At 45.8% G+C, this 19,110-nt stretch overlaps 1 protein-coding gene across 1 annotated transcript in view; it reads left to right on the plus strand.

Annotated features, from left to right (window-relative positions):
* LOC149286413 (nitric oxide synthase, inducible-like) overlaps positions 1-19,110 on the plus strand; it is a 49,110-nt gene that overhangs the window by 19,384 nt on the left and 10,616 nt on the right. Inside the window, exons 9-20 of the mRNA XM_089494198.1 lie at positions 439-578; positions 2,323-2,497; positions 7,788-7,889; positions 8,756-8,950; positions 9,867-9,949; positions 10,328-10,472; positions 13,406-13,510; positions 13,600-13,649; positions 16,245-16,419; positions 17,576-17,708; positions 17,830-17,908; positions 18,314-18,492. Of these exons, the coding sequence (XP_089350324.1) occupies positions 439-578; positions 2,323-2,497; positions 7,788-7,889; positions 8,756-8,950; positions 9,867-9,949; positions 10,328-10,472; positions 13,406-13,510; positions 13,600-13,649; positions 16,245-16,419; positions 17,576-17,708; positions 17,830-17,908; positions 18,314-18,492 (1,561 nt within the window). The remainder of the gene's footprint in view (positions 1-438; positions 579-2,322; positions 2,498-7,787; positions 7,890-8,755; positions 8,951-9,866; positions 9,950-10,327; positions 10,473-13,405; positions 13,511-13,599; positions 13,650-16,244; positions 16,420-17,575; positions 17,709-17,829; positions 17,909-18,313; positions 18,493-19,110) is intronic.

The following is a 19,110-nucleotide window of genomic DNA, read 5'->3' on the forward strand; positions in this document are numbered from 1 at the left end:
GGTCAATGGTGGGGTGGCACCATGAGTTACCACACCAGGTGATGCCAATCCTAGCGATGCCATTCTCTGAAGGAGAAGGAACACAGCCAGGCATCTTTCTAGGGTCCCAGCTGTTCCACTGTTGAACAGCCCTTACTGTCAGGAAGTTCTTCCTAATGTTGAGCTGGAATCTCTTTTCCTATAGCTTGCATCCATTGCTCCTGGTTCTAGTCTCTGGAGCAGCAGAAAACAAGCTTGCTCCCTCCTCAATATGACATCCCTTCAAATATTTATCATTGGCAAAGTTGGGCAGCTTGCATGTTAAACTTTTCAAAGTCCCCAGAGGAACAGATCGTGGCCACAGGGGGCACCTGTTAAGAAGCACTTACTGCATTATTGTTGTTGTTAGTTGCCGTGACACAGTGCACACAGTCCCATCGTCTCTTCCCCTTCTCCCAGCTCTGCATCCAGCTTGGTTGGAAGCCCAAATGTGGCCGCTTTGATGTCCTTCCACTCATCCTCCAGGCCAACGGCCAAGACCCGGAATTATTTGAACTGCCGCCGGAGCTCATTCTCGAAGTGTCGATGGAGCATCCCACGTAAGCACCTTGGCTTCAGATGATAAACTGCCTCTCTTGGCCGGCAGGTTGTCCAGCTGTTGTCAAAGGGAGATTGTGCGAGCCGGTGCCTTGGGAGCAGGTTCGCTCAGTTGGCTTTTGTTGGGATGAAACTGTCTTGAATTAACCTCTTGGAGAGGTAGGAGCAGGTAGGGAAAAATTGCTGAAAAGGGCAGGAATGTATGAAATATTCCTGTCTAATCCCATCTGGAGTTTCAACTGAAGCTATTGGAGCACTCCCTCTCCTCTCTATAAATTCAAACGTACAAACATACAGTCAGTCCCCCGTATCCACGGATTCCTTATCCATAGATTTAACCACCCATGCATTGAAAACATTTTTTAAAAATATATAAATTCCAAAAAGCAAACATGATTTTGCCATTTTATTCCAATATACAGCAGTGTTAGTCTGTTGCATCAGTATATAGAGAGATCTTGTTGCACCTTTGGGACTTCAGTCTACTTCCTTAGATGCATATATAGGGTCAAGTATGTGGAGAGATCTTGTCGCACCTTTGAGACTCACTGAAAGAAAGAAGTTGGCAGCAGGAGCTTTCCTAGACTTCAGTCTACTTCCTTAGATGCATATATAGGGTCAAGTATGTGGAGAGATCTTGGAGCACCTTTGAGACTCACTGAAAGAAAGAAGTTGGCAGCAGGAGCTTTCCTAGACTTCAGTCTATTTCCTTAGATGCATATATAGGGTCAAGTATGTGGAGAGATCTTGGAGCACCTTTGAGACTCACTGAAAGAAAGAAGTTGGCAGCAGGAGCTTTCCTAGACTTCAGTCTACTTCCTTAGATGCATATATAGGGTCAAGTATGTGGAGAGATCTTGGAGCACCTTTGAGACTCACTGAAAGGAAGAAGTTGGCAGCAGGAGCTTTCCTAGACTTCAGTCTACTTCCTTAGATGCATATATAGGGTCAAGTATATGGAGAGATCTTGGAGCACCTTTGAGACTCACTGAACGAAAGAAGTTGGCAGCAGGAGCTTTCCTAGACTTCAGTCTACTTTCTTAGATGCATATATAGGGTCAAGTATGGAGAGCTCTTGTAGCACCTTTGGGACTCGCTGAAAGAAAGAAATTGGTAGCCGGAGCTTTCCTAGATTTCAGTCTACTTCCTCATGCATATAGTGGATCTATACATTTCGATCCGAATGGGAGAGATGGGCTAAAAATAAATATTATTATTATAATTATTATTATCTATATGCACTAAATGCATCTGAGGAAGTAGAGTGAAGTCTACAAAAGCTCATGCTACCAACTTCTTTATTTCAGTTAGTCTCAAAGGTGCAATAAGGTTTCTTTGCCATTTTGCATTTGTTGTTGTTATTGTTGTTGTGTGCCTTCAAGTCATTTCCGACTTATGGCAACCCTAAGGCCAACCCATTGGGCAATTTGGGAAGTCACACGCTCTCAACCCCAAGGGGAAGGCCATGGCAAACCTCTGAACAACTCCCGCCACGAAAACCCCACAAAAGAGTCACATTACTATTATAATTTACTATGTCTGGCCAATTTTCTAGGAATACTTGCATTCTCCAAAGCCCCTCCAAAATTCCAATGATCCTTTTTTTGCATGAAATAACTATTCTGTGTAAGGAGAGTTGTATGCTGAATAGCCTTAGGAGAGGAGGCTTCTGTAGTGGAAATCAATCCTGATGTGTTCTCCAGGGTATAAAGGCTTTAACAAATGTCTCCGTGTATTTTCTGACAGGTATGAATGGTTTAAAGAATTGGACCTGAAGTGGTATGCCGTTCCGGCTGTCTCTAACATGCTTCTTGAGGCTGGAGGGTTGGAGTTTACAGCTTGCCCTTTCAACGGCTGGTACATGGGGACCGAAATAGGGGTACGAGACTTCTGCGATGCACAGCGCTACAATATCCTCCAGGTAATCTTCTCGAAAGGCATTTGGGTGTCAGCAGAGAAAGAGTTCTGCTTCCATAGTTTTTGTGGGTTTTTCGGGCAATGTGGCCATGTTCTAGAAGAGTTTATTCCTGATGTTTCACGAGCATCTGTGGCTGGCATCTTCCGCTTCCGTTCCGCTCAAGCTCTGCTTCCGTTCCGCTCAAATGCTGCTTCCGTTCCGCTCAAATGCTGCTTCCGTTCCGCTCAAATTCTGCTTCTGCTCCGCTCAAATTCTACTTCCGTTCCGCTCAAGTTCTGCTTCCATTCCACTCAAATTCTGCTTCAGTTCCGCTCAAATTCTGCTTCCTCTCCACTCAAATTCTACTTCCGTTCCACTCAAGTTCTGCTTCCGTTCCGCTCAAATTCTGCTTCCATTCCGCTCAAGTTCTACTTCCGTTCCGCTCAAATTCTGCTTCAGTTCCGCTCAAGTTCTGCTTCCGTTCCGCTCAAATTCTGCTTCAGTTCCGCTCAAATTCTGCTTCCTCTCCGCTCAAATTCTACTTCCGTTCCGCTCAAGTTCTGCTTCCGTTCCGCTCAAATTCTGCTTCCATTCCGCTCAAGTTCTACTTCCGTTCCGCTCAAGTTCTGCTTCCGTTCCGCTCAAGTTCTGCTTCCATTCCACTCAAATTCTGCTTCAGTTCCGCTCAAATTCTGCTTCCTCTCCACTCAAATTCTACTTCCGTTCTGCTCAAGTTCTGCTTCCGTTCCGCTCAAATTCTGCTTCCATTCCGCTCAAGTTCTACTTCCGTTCCGCTCAAGTTCTGCTTCCGTTCCGCTCAAGTTCTGCTTCCGTTCTGCTCAAATTCTGCTTCAGTTCCGCTCAAATTCTGCTTCCATTCCGCTCAAGCTCTGTTTCCGTTCTGCTCAAGTTCTGCTTCCGTTCTGCTCAAATTCTACTTCCATTCCGCTCAAGTTCTACTTCCGTTCCGCTCAAATTCTGCTTCCATTCCGCTCAAGTTCTGCTTCCGTTCTGCTCAAATTCTGCTTCCGCTCCGCTCAAATTATGCTTCCGTTCCGCTCAAGCTCTGTTTCCGTTCTGCTCAAATTCTGCTTCCGTTCCGCTCAAATTCTGATTCCGCTCCGCTCAAATTCTGCTTCCGCTCCGCTCAAATTCTGCTTCTGCTCCGCTCAAATTCTGCTTCCGCTCCGCTTAAATTCTGCTTCCGCTCCACTTAAATTCTGCTTCCGTTCCGCTCAAGCTCTGTTTCCGTTCCGCTCAAATTCTGCTTCCGTTCCACTCAAATTCTGCTTCCGCTCCGCTCAAATTCTGATTCCGCTCCGCTCAAATTCTGATTCCACTCCGCTCAAATTCTGCTTCCGCTCCGCTCAAATTCTGCTTCCGTTCCGCTCAAATTCTGATTCCGCTCTGCTCAAATTCTGCTTCCGCTCTGCTCAAATTCTGCTTCCTCTCCGCTCAAATTCTACTTCCGTTCCGCTCAAATTCTGCTTCCGTTCCGCTCAAATTCTGCTTCCGCTCCGCTCAAATTCTGCTTCCGTTCCGCTCAAGCTCTGTTTCCGTTCCGCTCAAATTCTGCTTCCGCTCCGCTCAAATTCTGCTTCCGCTCCGCTCAAATTCTGCTTCCGCTCCGCTCAAATTCTGCTTCCGCTCCGCTCAAATTCTGCTTCCGCTCCGCTCAAATTCTACTTCCGTTCCGCTCAAATTCTGCTTCCGCTCCGCTCAAATTCTGCTTCCGCTCCGCTCAAATTCTGCTTCCGTTCCGCTCAAGCTCTGTTTCCGTTCTGCTCAAATTCTGCTTCCGTTCCGCTCAAATTCTGATTCCACTTCGCTCAAATTCTGCTTCCGCTCCGCTCAAATTCTGCTTCCGCTCCGCTCAAATTCTGCTTCCATTCCGCTCAAATTCTACTTCCGTTCCGCTCAAATTCTGCTTCCGCTCCGCTCAAATTCTGCTTCCGCTCCGCTCAAATTCTGCTTCCGTTCCGCTCAAGCTCTGTTTCCGTTCTGCTCAAATTCTGCTTCCGTTCCGCTCAAATTCTGATTCCACTTCGCTCAAATTCTGATTCCGCTCCGCTCAAATTCTGCTTCCGCTCCGCTTAAATTCTGCTTCCGTTCCGCTCAAGCTCTGTTTCCGTTCCGCTCAAATTCTGCTTCCGTTCCGCTCAAATTCTGCTTCCGCTCCGCTCAAATTCTGCTTCCGCTCCGCTCAAATTCTGCTTCCGTTCCGCTCAAATTCTGATTCCGCTCCGCTTAAATTCTGCTTCCGTTCCGCTCAAATTCTGATTCCGCTCCGCTTAAATTCTGCTTCCGTTCCGCTCAAATTCTGCTTCCGCTCCGCTTAAATTCTGCTTCCGTTCCGCTCAAGCTCTGTTTCCGTTCCGCTCAAATTCTGCTTCCGTTCCACTCAAATTCTGCTTCCGCTCCGCTCAAATTCTGCTTCCGCTCCGCTCAAATTCTGCTTCCGCTCCGCTCAAATTCTGCTTCCGCTCCGCTCAAATTCTGCTTCCGCTCCGCTTAAATTCTGCTTCCGTTCCGCTCAAGCTCTGTTTCCGTTCCGCTCAAATTCTGCTTCCGTTCCGCTCAAATTCTGCTTCCGCTCCGCTCAAATTCTGCTTCCGCTCTGCTCAAATTCTGCTTCCGTTCCACTCAAATTCTGCTTCCGCTCCGCTCAAATTCTGCTTCCGCTCCGCTCAAATTCTGCTTCCGCTCTGCTCAAATTCTGCTTCCGTTCCGCTCAAATTCTGCTTCCGCTCCGCTCAAATTCTGCTTCCGCTCCGCTCAAATTCTGCTTCCGCTCCGCTTAAATTCTGCTTCCGCTCTGCTCAAATTCTGCTTCCGCTCCGCTCAAATTCTGCTTCCGCTCCGCTCAAATTCTGATTCCGCTCCGCTTAAATTCTGCTTCCGTTCCGCTCAAATTCTGATTCCGCTCCGCTCAAATTCTGCTTCCGCTCCGCTCAAATTCTGCTTCCGCTCCGCTCAAATTCTGCTTCCGCTCCGCTTAAATTCTGCTTCCGTTCCGCTCAAGCTCTGTTTCCGTTCCGCTCAAATTCTGCTTCCGTTCCGCTCAAATTCTGCTTCCGCTCCGCTCAAATTCTGCTTCCGCTCCGCTCAAATTCTGCTTCCGTTCCACTCAAATTCTGCTTCCGCTCCGCTCAAATTCTGCTTCCGCTCCGCTCAAATTCTGCTTCCGCTCTGCTCAAATTCTGCTTCTGTTCCGCTCAAATTCTGCTTCCGCTCCGCTCAAATTCTGCTTCCGCTCCGCTCAAATTCTGCTTCCGCTCCGCTTAAATTCTGCTTCCGCTCTGCTCAAATTCTGCTTCCGCTCCGCTCAAATTCTGCTTCCGCTCCGCTCAAATTCTGATTCCGCTCCGCTTAAATTCTGCTTCCGTTCCGCTCAAATTCTGATTCCGCTCCGCTCAAATTCTGATTCCGCTCCGCTCAAATTCTGCTTCCGCTCCGCTTAAATTCTGCTTCCGCTCTGCTCAAATTCTGCTTCCGCTCCGCTCAAATTCTGATTCCGCTCCGCTCAAATTCTGCTTCCGCTCCGCTCAAATTCTACTTCCGCTCCGCTCAAATTCTGCTTCCGCTCCGCTCAAATTCTGATTCCGCTCCGCTCAAATTCGTCATTCCTGCTCCGCCTTTGACTTTTCTACTGTTTGAAATGTTACTCAGAAAATTCCAGTATTCATTGTATAGCCCAACATTAAAGGCTGTGTTGGATTGTGATTCTGAAGACCAGGGTTTGATTCCCTGTCCATCCATGAAACCCACTGTCTTGGGCAAGTCACACGCTCTCAGCCTCAGGGGAAGGCCATGGAAAACGTTGGAGTTTATCACACTGGGGCTGATTTGACATCTTGCAAATGAAGTGGAAATGGCAAGTCATTGTGCGAATGATTATCACACGCAATTGCGCAAATAAAGCGATGTTGGAAATGCATTGTCGCTGAAATCCTGAAAGTAAAAAGATGTGTGTTAATGCTTCTTTGTGACCACTTTAATGACAGGTTTTGTGCGATGTCGTGTGAAATCGTTACACGTAATTTTCTGGGATATTTATCCCAATCTCTTTTGTGTGATAAACCCCCTCTGAACAACTCTTGCCAAGAAAACCCCATGATAAGGGTCGCCTTAGGGTTGCCATAAGTCAGAAATGATGTGACGGTACACAACAACAACAACAACAAAAGGCTGTTCTTGATCTCATGACTAAAACCAATGATATTATTTTTGTTTTACATATTATTAATGTCTTAATTAATGAGCCCTGTTCTCCCAGCAATTGCACCAGCTTAAAAAGAAATGGAAACATACCGATTTCAGAGCAGCCATTATCGCACATCTTCCCAATTGGGTGACATGTTTAGCTTGGAGAAGAGAAGCATGAGAGGTGACATATGAAAGAATGTCATGCTGAAGGTAGAGCAAGCTTTCCTTCTGCTGTTCCAGAGATCAGAACATGAATTCAAAGTCCAGTCGGACCCTGTTATCCATGAATAACATGGGAGGGAGCAAGCTTGTTTTCTGCTGCTCCAGAGAACAGGACCCGGAACAATGGTTGCAAGCTACAGGAAAAGAGATTCCACCTGAACATTAGGAGGAACTTCCTGACAGTAAGGGCTGTTCGACAGAGGAATGCACTCCTTCCTCGGAGGGTGATGGAGTCTCCTTCCTTGGAGGTCTTTAAACAGAGGCTGGATGGCCATCTGTCAGGGATGCTTTGATTTGGATTTCCTGCATGGCAGAATGGGGTTGGACTGGATGGCCCTAGTGGTCTCTTCCAACTCTACGATTCTATGATTCTATGATTCTATGGATGTTTTATCCATGGATTCAAGCATCCACGGCTTGAGAATATTCCAAAAAAGTATAAATACCAAACAGCAAACCTTGATTTTCCATTTTATATAAAGGACACCATTTTGCTCTGCCATTGTATTTAGTGGAACTTGAGCATCTATGGATTGAGCATCCTGGAACCAAGCCCCAGTGGATAACAAAATCGCACTGCACAAGAAAGAAAACTCTACCTAAACATTGGGAAGTACTTCTTTACTACAAGAGCTGTTTGACATTGAAATAGATAACCTTTGAAATTCATGGACTTTCCATTCTTGGAGGTCTTGAAATAGAAGTTGGACAGGCATCTTGCAGGAATGTTTTAGGCGTGTATTCCTGCATGGCAGGGGGTTACACAAGATGGTCTTTGTGGTCCTTTGGGGTCTATTATTCTTTCAGTCCTCTGCTTGGTTAGGTTGAAGCTAGGATTTTAAATCCAGGACCTGATGAAAAGTCTTTGCCTCTCCTTTCTCTGTAGGATGTGGGGAGAAGGATGGGCCTGGAAACAAACAAACTCTCCTCGCTGTGGAAAGACAAAGCTGTAATCGAAGTGAATGTTGCTGTGCTGCATAGCTTTCAGGTGAGTAAAAGGGGGAAAATAGAAGGAGAGAGCCAGAATTCAATGGCAGAGTATCCCTGCGCATGCAGAATTCCCAAGTTCAATCTCCAGGTTGGTTTGGTTTGGGAGACCAAATGGGACCATTTGGAAAGTGTCCAGATTGATCCTTTGCCAACCCGCTTTTTCAACTGCTTTTAAAATGTCCTCCCACTTTCCCACTCGGTCCTCCACTTTCTTCATCTGCTACAAACCGAGTCCAAAGTGCAAAAGCAGTTTGCAGTGTCTTAACTCAGAAGTGGAGGAAAAGAGGGGGCAGAATCTCGCCCTTCCCAGTAGGCTCAGGAAAAAGCAAACCTCTGCAGCTTTTCCTAGCTCGCGTGTCCTTTCTTGTTAATAACTTTTGACATCTTGACTGTACACTGATGTTGCTTAGCTATACATGTCCCTATATTCATCTGTGAAATGCTGAAGGGTATGGATACCTTGTGCCTGAGTTAGAACCAGACACAGTCTCACTCAGCAGGCTCTTAATGCATTTGCTTTGGCTGAGTCCAAGTTTGCTTTGAGTAAATCCATCTCGTTGGGCAGAAATTCTGGACTCAAGACTCACCAATCCTACGTAGGAGTGGGTTACTGTGGCTGCTTCATAGTGTGGAAACCCAGCACTGCTGTGTTTGGGGGATCCTTCTGCTCAAAACACTGAGCAGTGCTCTCCATCCTGAAGTCCATAACAGAATCCACATCCCAGGAGCCACATTAATTTTGCTCACATACAAAACAGACCTCGGAAAGACAGGAAACGTTGCTCACGTTGGCAGGGAGGCGAGGGGATTGGATCTGTAGTCCTTGATCCGAGCTCTGACCCAAACCCTCTGTGACTCTTGCAGAAACAAAACGTCACCATCATGGACCACCATTCTGCCACTGAATCCTTCATGAAGTACATGCAGAACGAGTACCGGATTCGAGGGGGGTGTCCAGCCGACTGGGTTTGGCTGGTGCCTCCCATTTCGGGCAGCATCACTCCTGTTTTCCACCAAGAGATGTTGAATTATATCCTCTCTCCTTTCTATTACTACCAGGTGAGCTAAACACATGCTCAAGGCTTAATATTCTCTCTCAGGAGAGACCACTTGGGGGTCCTCACCCGAACTGTGGCAGACTGGGTTCACTTTAGTTGTTATATATTGGCCTGTTACAGACAGGCCAAAATAAAGCTGCTTCGAGTCACTTTGGAGGTATGGTATTTCAATGATGCATGAGTCCTAAGAGTCCAAAAGCCACACCAAAGCTGCACTCCAATCCTTAGGACCAGAGCGTGGCTTTGGTGCGGCATTTGGACTCTTAGGATGCATGCATCATTGAAATACCATACCTCCAAAGTTACTCGAAGCAGCTTTATTTTGGCCTGTCTGTAACAGGCCATAGAAACTTGATAGTTGTTACTAGAGTTGTAAGAAAGAGAAGACTCCTAAGATCAGGAATGAATGTTATGACCAGTTATAAACTCACAAGGACTATGTGGCCATGTTTTCAGGCTATGTGGCCATGTTCGAGAAGAGGTTATTCCTGATGTTTCACCAGCATCTGTGGCTGGCATCTTCAGAGAAGGAACATCAAGAGTAAACTCTTCTAGAACATGGTCACATAGCCCGAAAAACCCACAAAACAGTTAGTAGAAATGTTTGGATGATGAGAACAGTTCAAAAACAGAATTAATGGCCTAGAAATGGCAGGGTTGTCCTCAAGACCTCAACCATCTCCAAGGATGTGCTAACTCTGGTTTTCCTGCATCAAGCGTAGACCCCTTTTGATTTTACAGCTGTAGTTAAATTGCTGGATGCACTCATGTACAAGTCTAGACATTTTAGTCAAAAATATCAACCCCAAAAACCAGGGCCGGCTTATCCACAGGTTCATGTATGTACTGTGCCTTAACGCTGATTAAAAATGAGTTCCAGGATGGCAACCCTACCAGTCCTCTCCTTTTCCTCCCAGGTAGATGCATGGAAAACACACGTCTGGAAAGATGAGAGGCGCAAGCCCAGGAAACGGGAGGTCAAGTTTTGCATTTGGGCCAAGTAAGTGTCCAAGACCAAGGCTGTCGGCCCCAACTAGACCTGACGCATTGAATCAACAGAACTTGCATAAGTGGTGGTTGTTGTTGTTGTTATGTGCCTTCAAGTCATTTCCAACTTATGGCAACCCTAAGGCGAACCTATCATGGGGCTTTCTTGGCATGTTTTGTTCAGAGAGAGTCTTCCATTACCATCCTCTGAGGCTGAGAGTGTATGACTTGGCCAAAGTTACATGGCTGAGCCGGGACTCAAACCCTGGTCTCCAGAGTCATAATCCAAGGCTCAGACCAGCGATGTTGGCTGTCTCACTACTACCTACTTTATATTAAAAATTAATAGTATTAAGTGACATTAAATGTGGAAATGCCTTCTCTTCGCCAGGGCTGTGATGTTTACCTCGTCACTGATGCGCAAAGCCATGGCCCTCAGGATCCAAGCGACCATCCTCTATGCCACCGAAACAGGGAAGTCGGAAACGCTGGCGCATAATCTGGGTGACCTGTTCAACTGCGCTTTCAGTGCCAAGGTATGAAGCCTCAGGATGTGCTGGCCCCTGTTTTTATTTATTTCTTCTTAATACGAGAGGAAGGGAATCTCGGATTTCTCAAAGTCAGGTCATTCTTCTACATCTTGCATGACCGGAGGATAACAGAGAGCAAACATCGAAGCTAGGAGGTTATTTGTTTCAACCAGAATTCCTGGTTGAGCAATTCCTTGGGTGAGGAATTATGGAGACTATAGCCTCAAATGATTTTTCCAAGACCTGGTCAAGCACCTTTTCTGTAAAGATTGGCCCCATACAGACAGGTCAAAATAAAGCTGCTTCGGGTCACTTTGGAGGTATGCTGTTTAAATGATGCATGTGTCCTAAGAGTCCGGAAGCTACGTCAGGACTGGATTGTAGCTTTAGCACGGCTTCTGGCCTCTTAGGACACATGCATCATTTAAGTAGCATACCTCCGAAGTGACCCGAAACAGCTTGATTTTGGCCTGTCTCTATGGGACCATTGTCTACTTTTATGGATCTTGTAACTGGAGAAACCCAGAAACCCTTCCAGGTAACTTCATCATTTGCTGGAGGGCGGTTTGAGAAATGTTTCATGCACCACTATAGCCTTTCCATTTTAAACTAGAAGTGGGGAAACTAAGGCCATGCAGGTGCTATTTTTGGACTACATCTCCCATCACCACAAGCCAGTTTACACAGGGGTGAAACATGGTGCACATTGTAACCTAGAAGGGGCTGGGGGATTATACTGATCCTTTGTGCAACTTGCATTGCTCCCTCATCTCCAATGTTAATTTTTCTTTCTCAAGAAGAAACTATGAGAAAGACTCACTATGAGTCTTTAGGGGACAACTTTGTCAAACTTTTGCCATGATTTCCCCACAATTTTGCATCCAGGGCTGTTTCAAATCCAAGTGATACCTTTTTTTTTTAAACAGGCGTATTTCTGTTTGACATAGGCCTGTTACAGACTGCCAAAATAAAGCTGCTTGGGGTCTCTTTGGAGGTATGCTGTTTAAATGATGCATGGGTCCTAAGAGTCCGGAGGTCGCGCCAAAGCCACACTCCATTCCTAAGCACTCGAGTGCAGCTTTGGTGCAGCTTCTGGATTCTTAGGACGCTCGCGCCAAAGCCACACTCCATTCCTAAGCGCTGGAGTGCAGCTTTGGTGCAGCTTCTGGATTCTTAGGACGCTGGCGCCAAAGCCACACTCCATTCCTAAGCGCTGGAGTGCAGCTTTGGTGCAGCTTCTGGATTCTTAGGACGCTGGCGCCAAAGCCACACTCCATTCCTAAGCGCTGGAGTGCAGCTTTGGTGCAGCTTCTGGATTCTTAGGACGCTCGCGCCAAAGCCACACTCCATTCCTAAGCGCTGGAGTGCAGCTTTGGTGCAGCTTCTGGATTCTTAGGACGCTCGCGCCAAAGCCACACTCCATTCCTAAGCGCTGGAGTGCAGCTTTGGTGCAGCTTCTGGATTCTTAGGACGCTCGCGCCAAAGCCACACTCCATTCCTAAGCGCTGGAGTGCAGCTTTGGTGCAGCTTCTGGATTCTTAGGACGCTCGCGCCAAAGCCACACTCCATTCCTAAGCGCTGGAGTGCAGCTTTGGTGCAGCTTCTGGATTCTTAGGACGCTCGCGTCAAAGCCACACTCCATTCCTAAGCGCTGGAATGCAGCTTTGGTGCAGCTTCTGGATTCTTAGGACGCTCACGCCAAAGCCACACTCCATTCCTAAGCACTGGAGTGCAGCTTTGGTGCAGCTTCTGGATTCTTAGGACGCTCGCTCCAAAGCCACACTCCATTCCTAAGCACTGGAGTGCAGCTTTGGTGCAGCTTCTGGATTCTTAGGATGCTCGCGCCAAAGCCACACTCCATTCCTAAGCACTGGAGTGCAGCTTTGGTGCAGCTTCTGGATTCTTAGGGTGCATGCATCATTTAAACAGCATACCTCCAAACAGACCCAAAGCAGCTTTATTTTGGCAGTCTGTAACAGGCCTTACTCTTCCAAAAAAGTCTTGAAATGTAGCAAACAATGTTTTTTAAAATACATTTTTGGAAAAATTGCAAGGCACTGAGGGGTCCTCAGATCCATGGGAATGTATGTGGCTACACTTTCCACAGACCTGTAGTAGCTCAACAACATCTTGAAGGCCCCATGTTTCTCCACCTGTGTAATTTGATGTATTTTATTGTTGTAACCCACCCGGATTCTTCGTGATTGGGCGGGCTAGAAATAAATCATTATTATTATTATTATTATTATTATTATTATTATTATTGCTAGATTGATGAGTCTTCCATAACCTGGTGCTCTTTGTATGTTTTGCGCTAGATGTTTCATCCTTCTCATCCAGCATGGCCAACAGTGAAGAATGATGGAAACTGTGGTTCAAAATGTCTGGATGATGCTAGCTTGGAAAGGCTAATAATGGCCTGTTACAGACTGCCAAAATAAAGCTGCTTTGGGTCTCTTTGGAGGTATGCTATTTAAATGATGCATGGGTCCTAAGAGTCCGGAGGTTGCGCCAAAGTCACACTCCATTCCTAAGCGCTGGAGTGCAGCTTTGGTGCAGCTTCCGGATTCTTAGGGTGCATGCATCATTTAAACAGCATACCCCCAAAGAGACCCCAAGCAGCTTTATTTTGGCAGTCTGTAACAGGCCAATAATAATAATAATAATAATAATAATAATAATAATAATTTGTTTTATTTATATACCGCTATTCCAAAGATCACAGCGGTGAACAGCAAGTAAGCTAATAGCAAGTAAGCTAATTTGCCCCCAACAGTCTGGGTACTCATTTTAGCTCCCTCCTCGGAAGGATGCAAGCCTGAGTCGAGTCTGGATGATGCTAGCTTGGAAAGGCTGATAGATGAATGAGGGAGCCCAACATTTCTCCATGCGTCTTTGTTGCTACCCCTCCATCTCATAAAGTCTATATCCTTCCCTAGGTCATCTGTATGGGCAATTACAATCCGACGGACCTTGAGAAGGAAAGTCTCCTGCTGGTGGTCACTAGCACTTTTGGAAACGGGGATTCACCAAGCAACGGAAAAGTAATAATTGACAAAAAGGAGGGAGGGGTTTTCTGTTATAAACAATATTGTCAATGCTCTCTAAACGCCACTCCTCATTTGTGTTGCAGATATTTCAGAACGCCCTCCTGTCTACAAAACAGCTACGCAACAAATTCAGGTGACTGTTTCCTAGGTCTTGCGTTGACCTTATTGGATGGGGATTCCAATCTTCTTTCTTGCTCTGAGGTCTTACGTTGCCACTTGGCCCTATCTTGTTGAATACATTGAAACTTGTCTTAAACTGAGACAGATCATATCTAGCTCAGTAGTACTCTACACAACTCTTCTCCAGGGAGAGGAATCATAGGCCTGTTACAGACTGCCAAAATAAAGCTGCTTGGGGTCTCTTTGGAGGTATGCTGTTTAAAGGATGCATGCATCCTAAGAATCCGGAAGCCGCACCAAAAGCTGCACTTCGGTGCTTAGGAATGGAGTGTGGCTTTGGCGCAAGCATCCCAAGAATCCAGAAGCTGCACCAAAGCTGCACTCCAGTGCTTAGGAATGGAGTGTGGCTTTGGCGCAAGCATCCTAAGAATCCAGAAGCTGCACCAAAGCTGCACTCCAGCGCTTAGGAATGGAGTGTGGCTTTGGCGCGAGCATCCTAAGAATCCAGAAGCTGCACCAAAGCTGCACTCCAGCGCTTAGGAATGGAGTGTGGCTTTGGCGCGAGCATCCTAAGAATCCAGAAGCTGCACCAAAGCTGCACTCCAGCGCTTAGGAATGGAGTGTGGCTTTGGCGTGAGCATCCTAAGAATCCAGAAGCTGCACCAAAGCTGCACTCCAGCGCTTAGGAATGGAGTGTGGCTTTGGCGCGACCTCCGGACTCTTAGGACCCATGCATCATTTAAATAGCATACCTCCAAAGAGACCCCAAGCAGCTTTATTTTGGCAGTCTGTAACAGGCCATAGAATCACAGACTTGGAAGGGGTCACAAAATTCATATTCTAGACCAATCCCTTGCCATGCAACAATACACAGTTAAAGCATTCCTGGTGCATCAGAGGAAGCAGACTTTAGTCTAGGAAAGCTCATGCTGCCAACTTCTTTCTTTCAGTGAGTCTCAGAGGTACTACAAGATCTCGCTACATACTGATCCCACAGACGAACATGGCTATATCTTTGAATTCAAGCATTCCTGAGTTATAGCCATCCAACTCTTGCTTAAAGTCATCCAAAGACGGATAGTCCACCACCCTCCAAGGCAGTCTGTTCTGCTGTTGGACAGCTTTCTATGCCCAGAAGCTCTCCCTGATATTTAAATGGATTTTTTTCCTTGCAGTCTGACTCCATTGGTTTCTGTCTCCATTGTGTCTCTGGATCCATTGGTTTCTGATGCTTCTCTGGAGCATCAGAAACCAAGCGTGCTCCATGTTCTACATCACATCTTTTCAAATGATTTAAAACTTGCAAGACGGCTCAGATGAGTTTTCTGTGATTGGTTGAAAGGTTTTCTTTTCTTTGTAATCTATCCACTTTTAACTAAGGGCCTGAACAGACAGGCCAAAATAAAGCTGCTTCGGGTCACTTTGGAGGTATGCTATTTAAATGACACATGCATCTTAAGAGGCCAGAAGCAGCTTCATATCTGTGCTCCAGTCCTTAGGACTGAAACGTGGCTTTGGCACAGTTTCCAGCTTCTTAAGATGCGTGTGTCATTTAAATAGCATACCTCCAAAGTGACCCGAAGCAGCTTTATTTTGGCCTGCCTGTTTGGGCTCTAAATATTCTTTAAAGTTGCCTTGTATGGGATTTAGTTTTTTTTAAACTGCACATTGCATTGAGCATTTAATAATGCGCAAGGCATTATTAGTGTAGGGTGACTGATATATTTTGGAAATACATCAGCTTTTAGGGTGAACCCAAACAGTTATGCCTTCCAGAATTTTTAAAGCTCTTTGTAATCCTTTTCCTTTGCTTCATCCTTGGTTGCATGCCCTCAACCTATCAATGGGTCATATAAAAATCTTTACTTTTGGCTCCAAAACCTGCCCTCGACTCATACATGAGGTTGACTTATAATTGAGTATCTACAGTAAGTTTATTCTCATATCCTACACTTGGGTTGTCCATTGGTCCCCTCACCAGGAAGCTGATAAGATGCCCAAATAATTGTATAATGAGAGATAATTCATAGAATCATAGAATCATAGAATCATAGAATCGTAGAGTTGGAAGAGACCACTAGGGCCATCCAGTCCAACCCCCTGCCATGCAGGAAATCCAATTCAAAGCATCCCTGACAGATGGCCATCCAGCCTCTGTTTAAAGACCTCCAAGGAAGGAGACTCTATCACCCTCCGAGGAAGGAGTGCATTCCTCTGTCGAACAGCCCTTACTGTCAGGAAGTGCCTCCTAATGTTGAGCTGGAATCTCTTTTCCTGTAGCTTGCATCCATTGTTCCGGGTCCTGTTCTCTGGAGCAGCAGAAAACAAGCTTGCTCCCTCCTCAATATGACATCCTTTCAAATATTTAAACAGGGCTATCATATCACCTCTTAACCTTCTTTTCTCCAGGCTAAACATCCCCAGCTCCCTAAGTCGTTCCTCATAGGGCATGGTCTCCAGACCCTTCACCATTTTTGTCGCCCTCCTTTGGACACGCTCCAGTTTCTCAATGTCCTTTTTGAATTGTGGTGCCCAGAACTGGACACAATATTCTAGGTGGGGCCTGACCAAAGCAGAATAATTAATAGACCTTTTTCTCTTGGAACAGATATGCCGTCTTTGGCTTGGGTTCAAGCATGTACCCTGAGTTTTGTGCCTTTGCTCGGTCCATTTACCAGAAGCTCACGCAGCTTGGGGCATCGCCAGTCACCGCGATGGGTCAAGGAGATGAACTCAATGGACAAGAGGAAGCATTTCAAGCCTGGGCAGTGGCTACCTTCAAGGTAATAATAATAATAATAATAATAACCATGATGCACATCAGTTTTTGCATTTGCACAGTCATGTAGGGTGAAGCAGCTACAGGACGTTATATCTTCTGATAGAAAGCAGGGAAGAAATGGAGTGCAGTTCATAGCTAGTCTCAATCTTGAATAAACAGATTGTGGGTTGGACAAAATGAAGGGAAGAAAGGGAAGGGGTATAAATGAAATAATATAATATAATATACAGTCGCCCCTTGGAACCCGCGGGGATCCATTCCGGACCCCCCGCAAGTTCCAAATCATGTGCATATTCAAGTCCCATAGGCTTGAATGGGGCGCATGCATGCGCGGCACGTGCCCCATTAAGGTTAATGGCGGCCGCCCCTCCGTGGATTTCCAAGTCCGCAGATTTCAAGTCCGCGGACTTGGAGGGGCAACTGTAATATAATATAATATGTATATGAAACTGTGATGACCTCACATGCTAATGAGCAGCTACATCATAGCTGACGTAGGGCTCATTAGCATGTGAGGTCAGCTCTCATTAGCATGTAACTCCCCCCAGATTAACCCTTTGTGGTTCAGGGAGACTCCCAAATGACTGGAGGACTCAGTCATCACAGAAACATATATGGTTTTTGTGTTAAGACCTGGGTCCCAGCTCCAAGATATTTCATTATGTACATATATGCACAAATACAGGTATTCCAAAATCCAAAGCAAATCCAAAATCCAAAACACTTCTGGTCCTATGCATTTCGGACAAAGGAGACCCAACCTTTCCTGGAGGTCACTTGAGTTCTTGTAATATTTAAGCCTTAGTTTCCTAGATTCCATGTTTCTATTCCGGCGAGCAAATAAATCTGGGACTTAGGACTCCCATTCTGCCACTGTTGGATCCAGTGCTTGGAAAAGTTACTTTTCTAGACCACACATAGAGGAATCCCCTATCCAGCCTATTCATTTAGGGATGCCAGGAATTGTTATCCAAAGCTTTTCAAGCTCCGTCATGAAGCTGCAGATAATGACAATACAGATGTGGCCTTGATCAATGCTGCTCAAAAGGGTGCTCCATAGACTAACCTATATTCCCTCCTAACCCAAAGGTTCCCGATCAATATCCCCCTGATAACTTTAATCTCAATCTCTCTTTCTCTCTCGGTTATTTTAAAAGGCTTCCTGTGAAAGTTTTGATATCCGTGGAAAGCATGGGATCCTGTTGCCAAAAGCTTATACCTGTAATGAAACCTGGAACCCAAAGGATTCGAGGATTGTTTATGACTCCCAGCCCCTGGATTTGGGCAAAGGTATATATAACATGGCCACATAACCCAACCCACAAAAACCAGTCGGAGAACAATTGGTCTGAACTCTGAGAAGTGATGATAATATATGGATATATTTCAACATATATTTATTTTCTCATAGCACTCCATGACATCCATGGGAAAAACGTTGTCCTGATGAAGCTCACGTCTCGGCAGAATCTGCAAACCTCCAAGTCTAGGTATTTTCCTCATGTGTCGAAGAGGTTTGAGTATCGATTTGGATACTCAAAACAAAATTTTGGGATCAGCTTTCTTGAGCTTCAGGGTTTGGGTGTTTTAAAATACAGTTGATTTCCTTTCCTCTATGGAATTTGAAGCCGCACAGGCTGGGAAGTCATAGACATTTAAGAGTCGGAGGGTCTGAAATAAAGGACATCCTGTGTAAATTAGGATCGGTTGGTTAAGTCAAGCTAAAAGAAATGGGTCTATTTTAGTTGCCTTTTCCCATAAATGGATGGGAACGTTCAAAGAGGCTACGAAATAGGCCATCGTTTGTCCCACCAATATATCCTGTCCCACAGTCTCAACAAGGAAATCCTGGGCGGTTGCCTTCAGAAAGGGCTGTGTTTTTCTTTCCGTTCCAGCCGCGCTACCATCCTCATCAAGCTTTCCTGCGAAGCCAGCCAGGAAGCCAAGTATCTCCCCGGAGATCATATTGGGGTCTTCCCGGCCAACCCGAAAGCTCTTGTTGACGGCATCATCTCCCGGATTGTAGATGCTCCTACTACCAATGAGATCATTAAGCTGGAGACATGTAGTGACTGTAAGTCAAGGGCTTTGGAAGGGTGCATGGGACTGAAGGAACGTCTTAATTTTATCCATGTTTATCGGCTTATGTTGAGTACATAGCAAGACCTTGTAGCACCTTTGAGACTCACTGAAAGAAAGATGTTGGCAGTGTGAGCTTTCCTAGACTTCAGTCTACTTCCTTAGATGCATATATAGGGTCAAGTATGTGGAGAGATCTTGGAGCACCTTTGAGACTCACTGAAAGAAAGAAGTTGGCAGCAGGAGCTTTCCTAGACTTCAGTCTACTTCCTTAGATGCATATATAGGGTCAAGTATGTGGAGAGATCTTGGAGCACCTTTGAGACTCACTGAAAGAAAGAAGTTGGCAGCAGGAGCTTTCCTAGACTTCAGTCTATTTCCTTAGATGCATATATAGGGTCAAGTATGTGGAGAGATCTTGGAGCACCTTTGAGACTCACTGAAAGAAAGAAGTTGGCAGCAGGAGCTTTCCTAGACTTCAGTCTACTTCCTTAGATGCATATATAGGGTCAAGTATGTGGAGAGATCTTGGAGCACCTTTGAGACTCACTGAAAGAAAGAAGTGGGCAGCAGGAGCTTTCCTAGACTTCAGTCTACTTCCTTAGATGCATAT

This window comes from Sceloporus occidentalis, unplaced genomic scaffold (assembly GCF_023333645.1).
Source record: "Sceloporus occidentalis isolate IW3139 unplaced genomic scaffold, rSceOcc1.0.p SCAF_69, whole genome shotgun sequence".
NCBI lineage: Eukaryota > Metazoa > Chordata > Lepidosauria > Squamata > Phrynosomatidae > Sceloporus > Sceloporus occidentalis.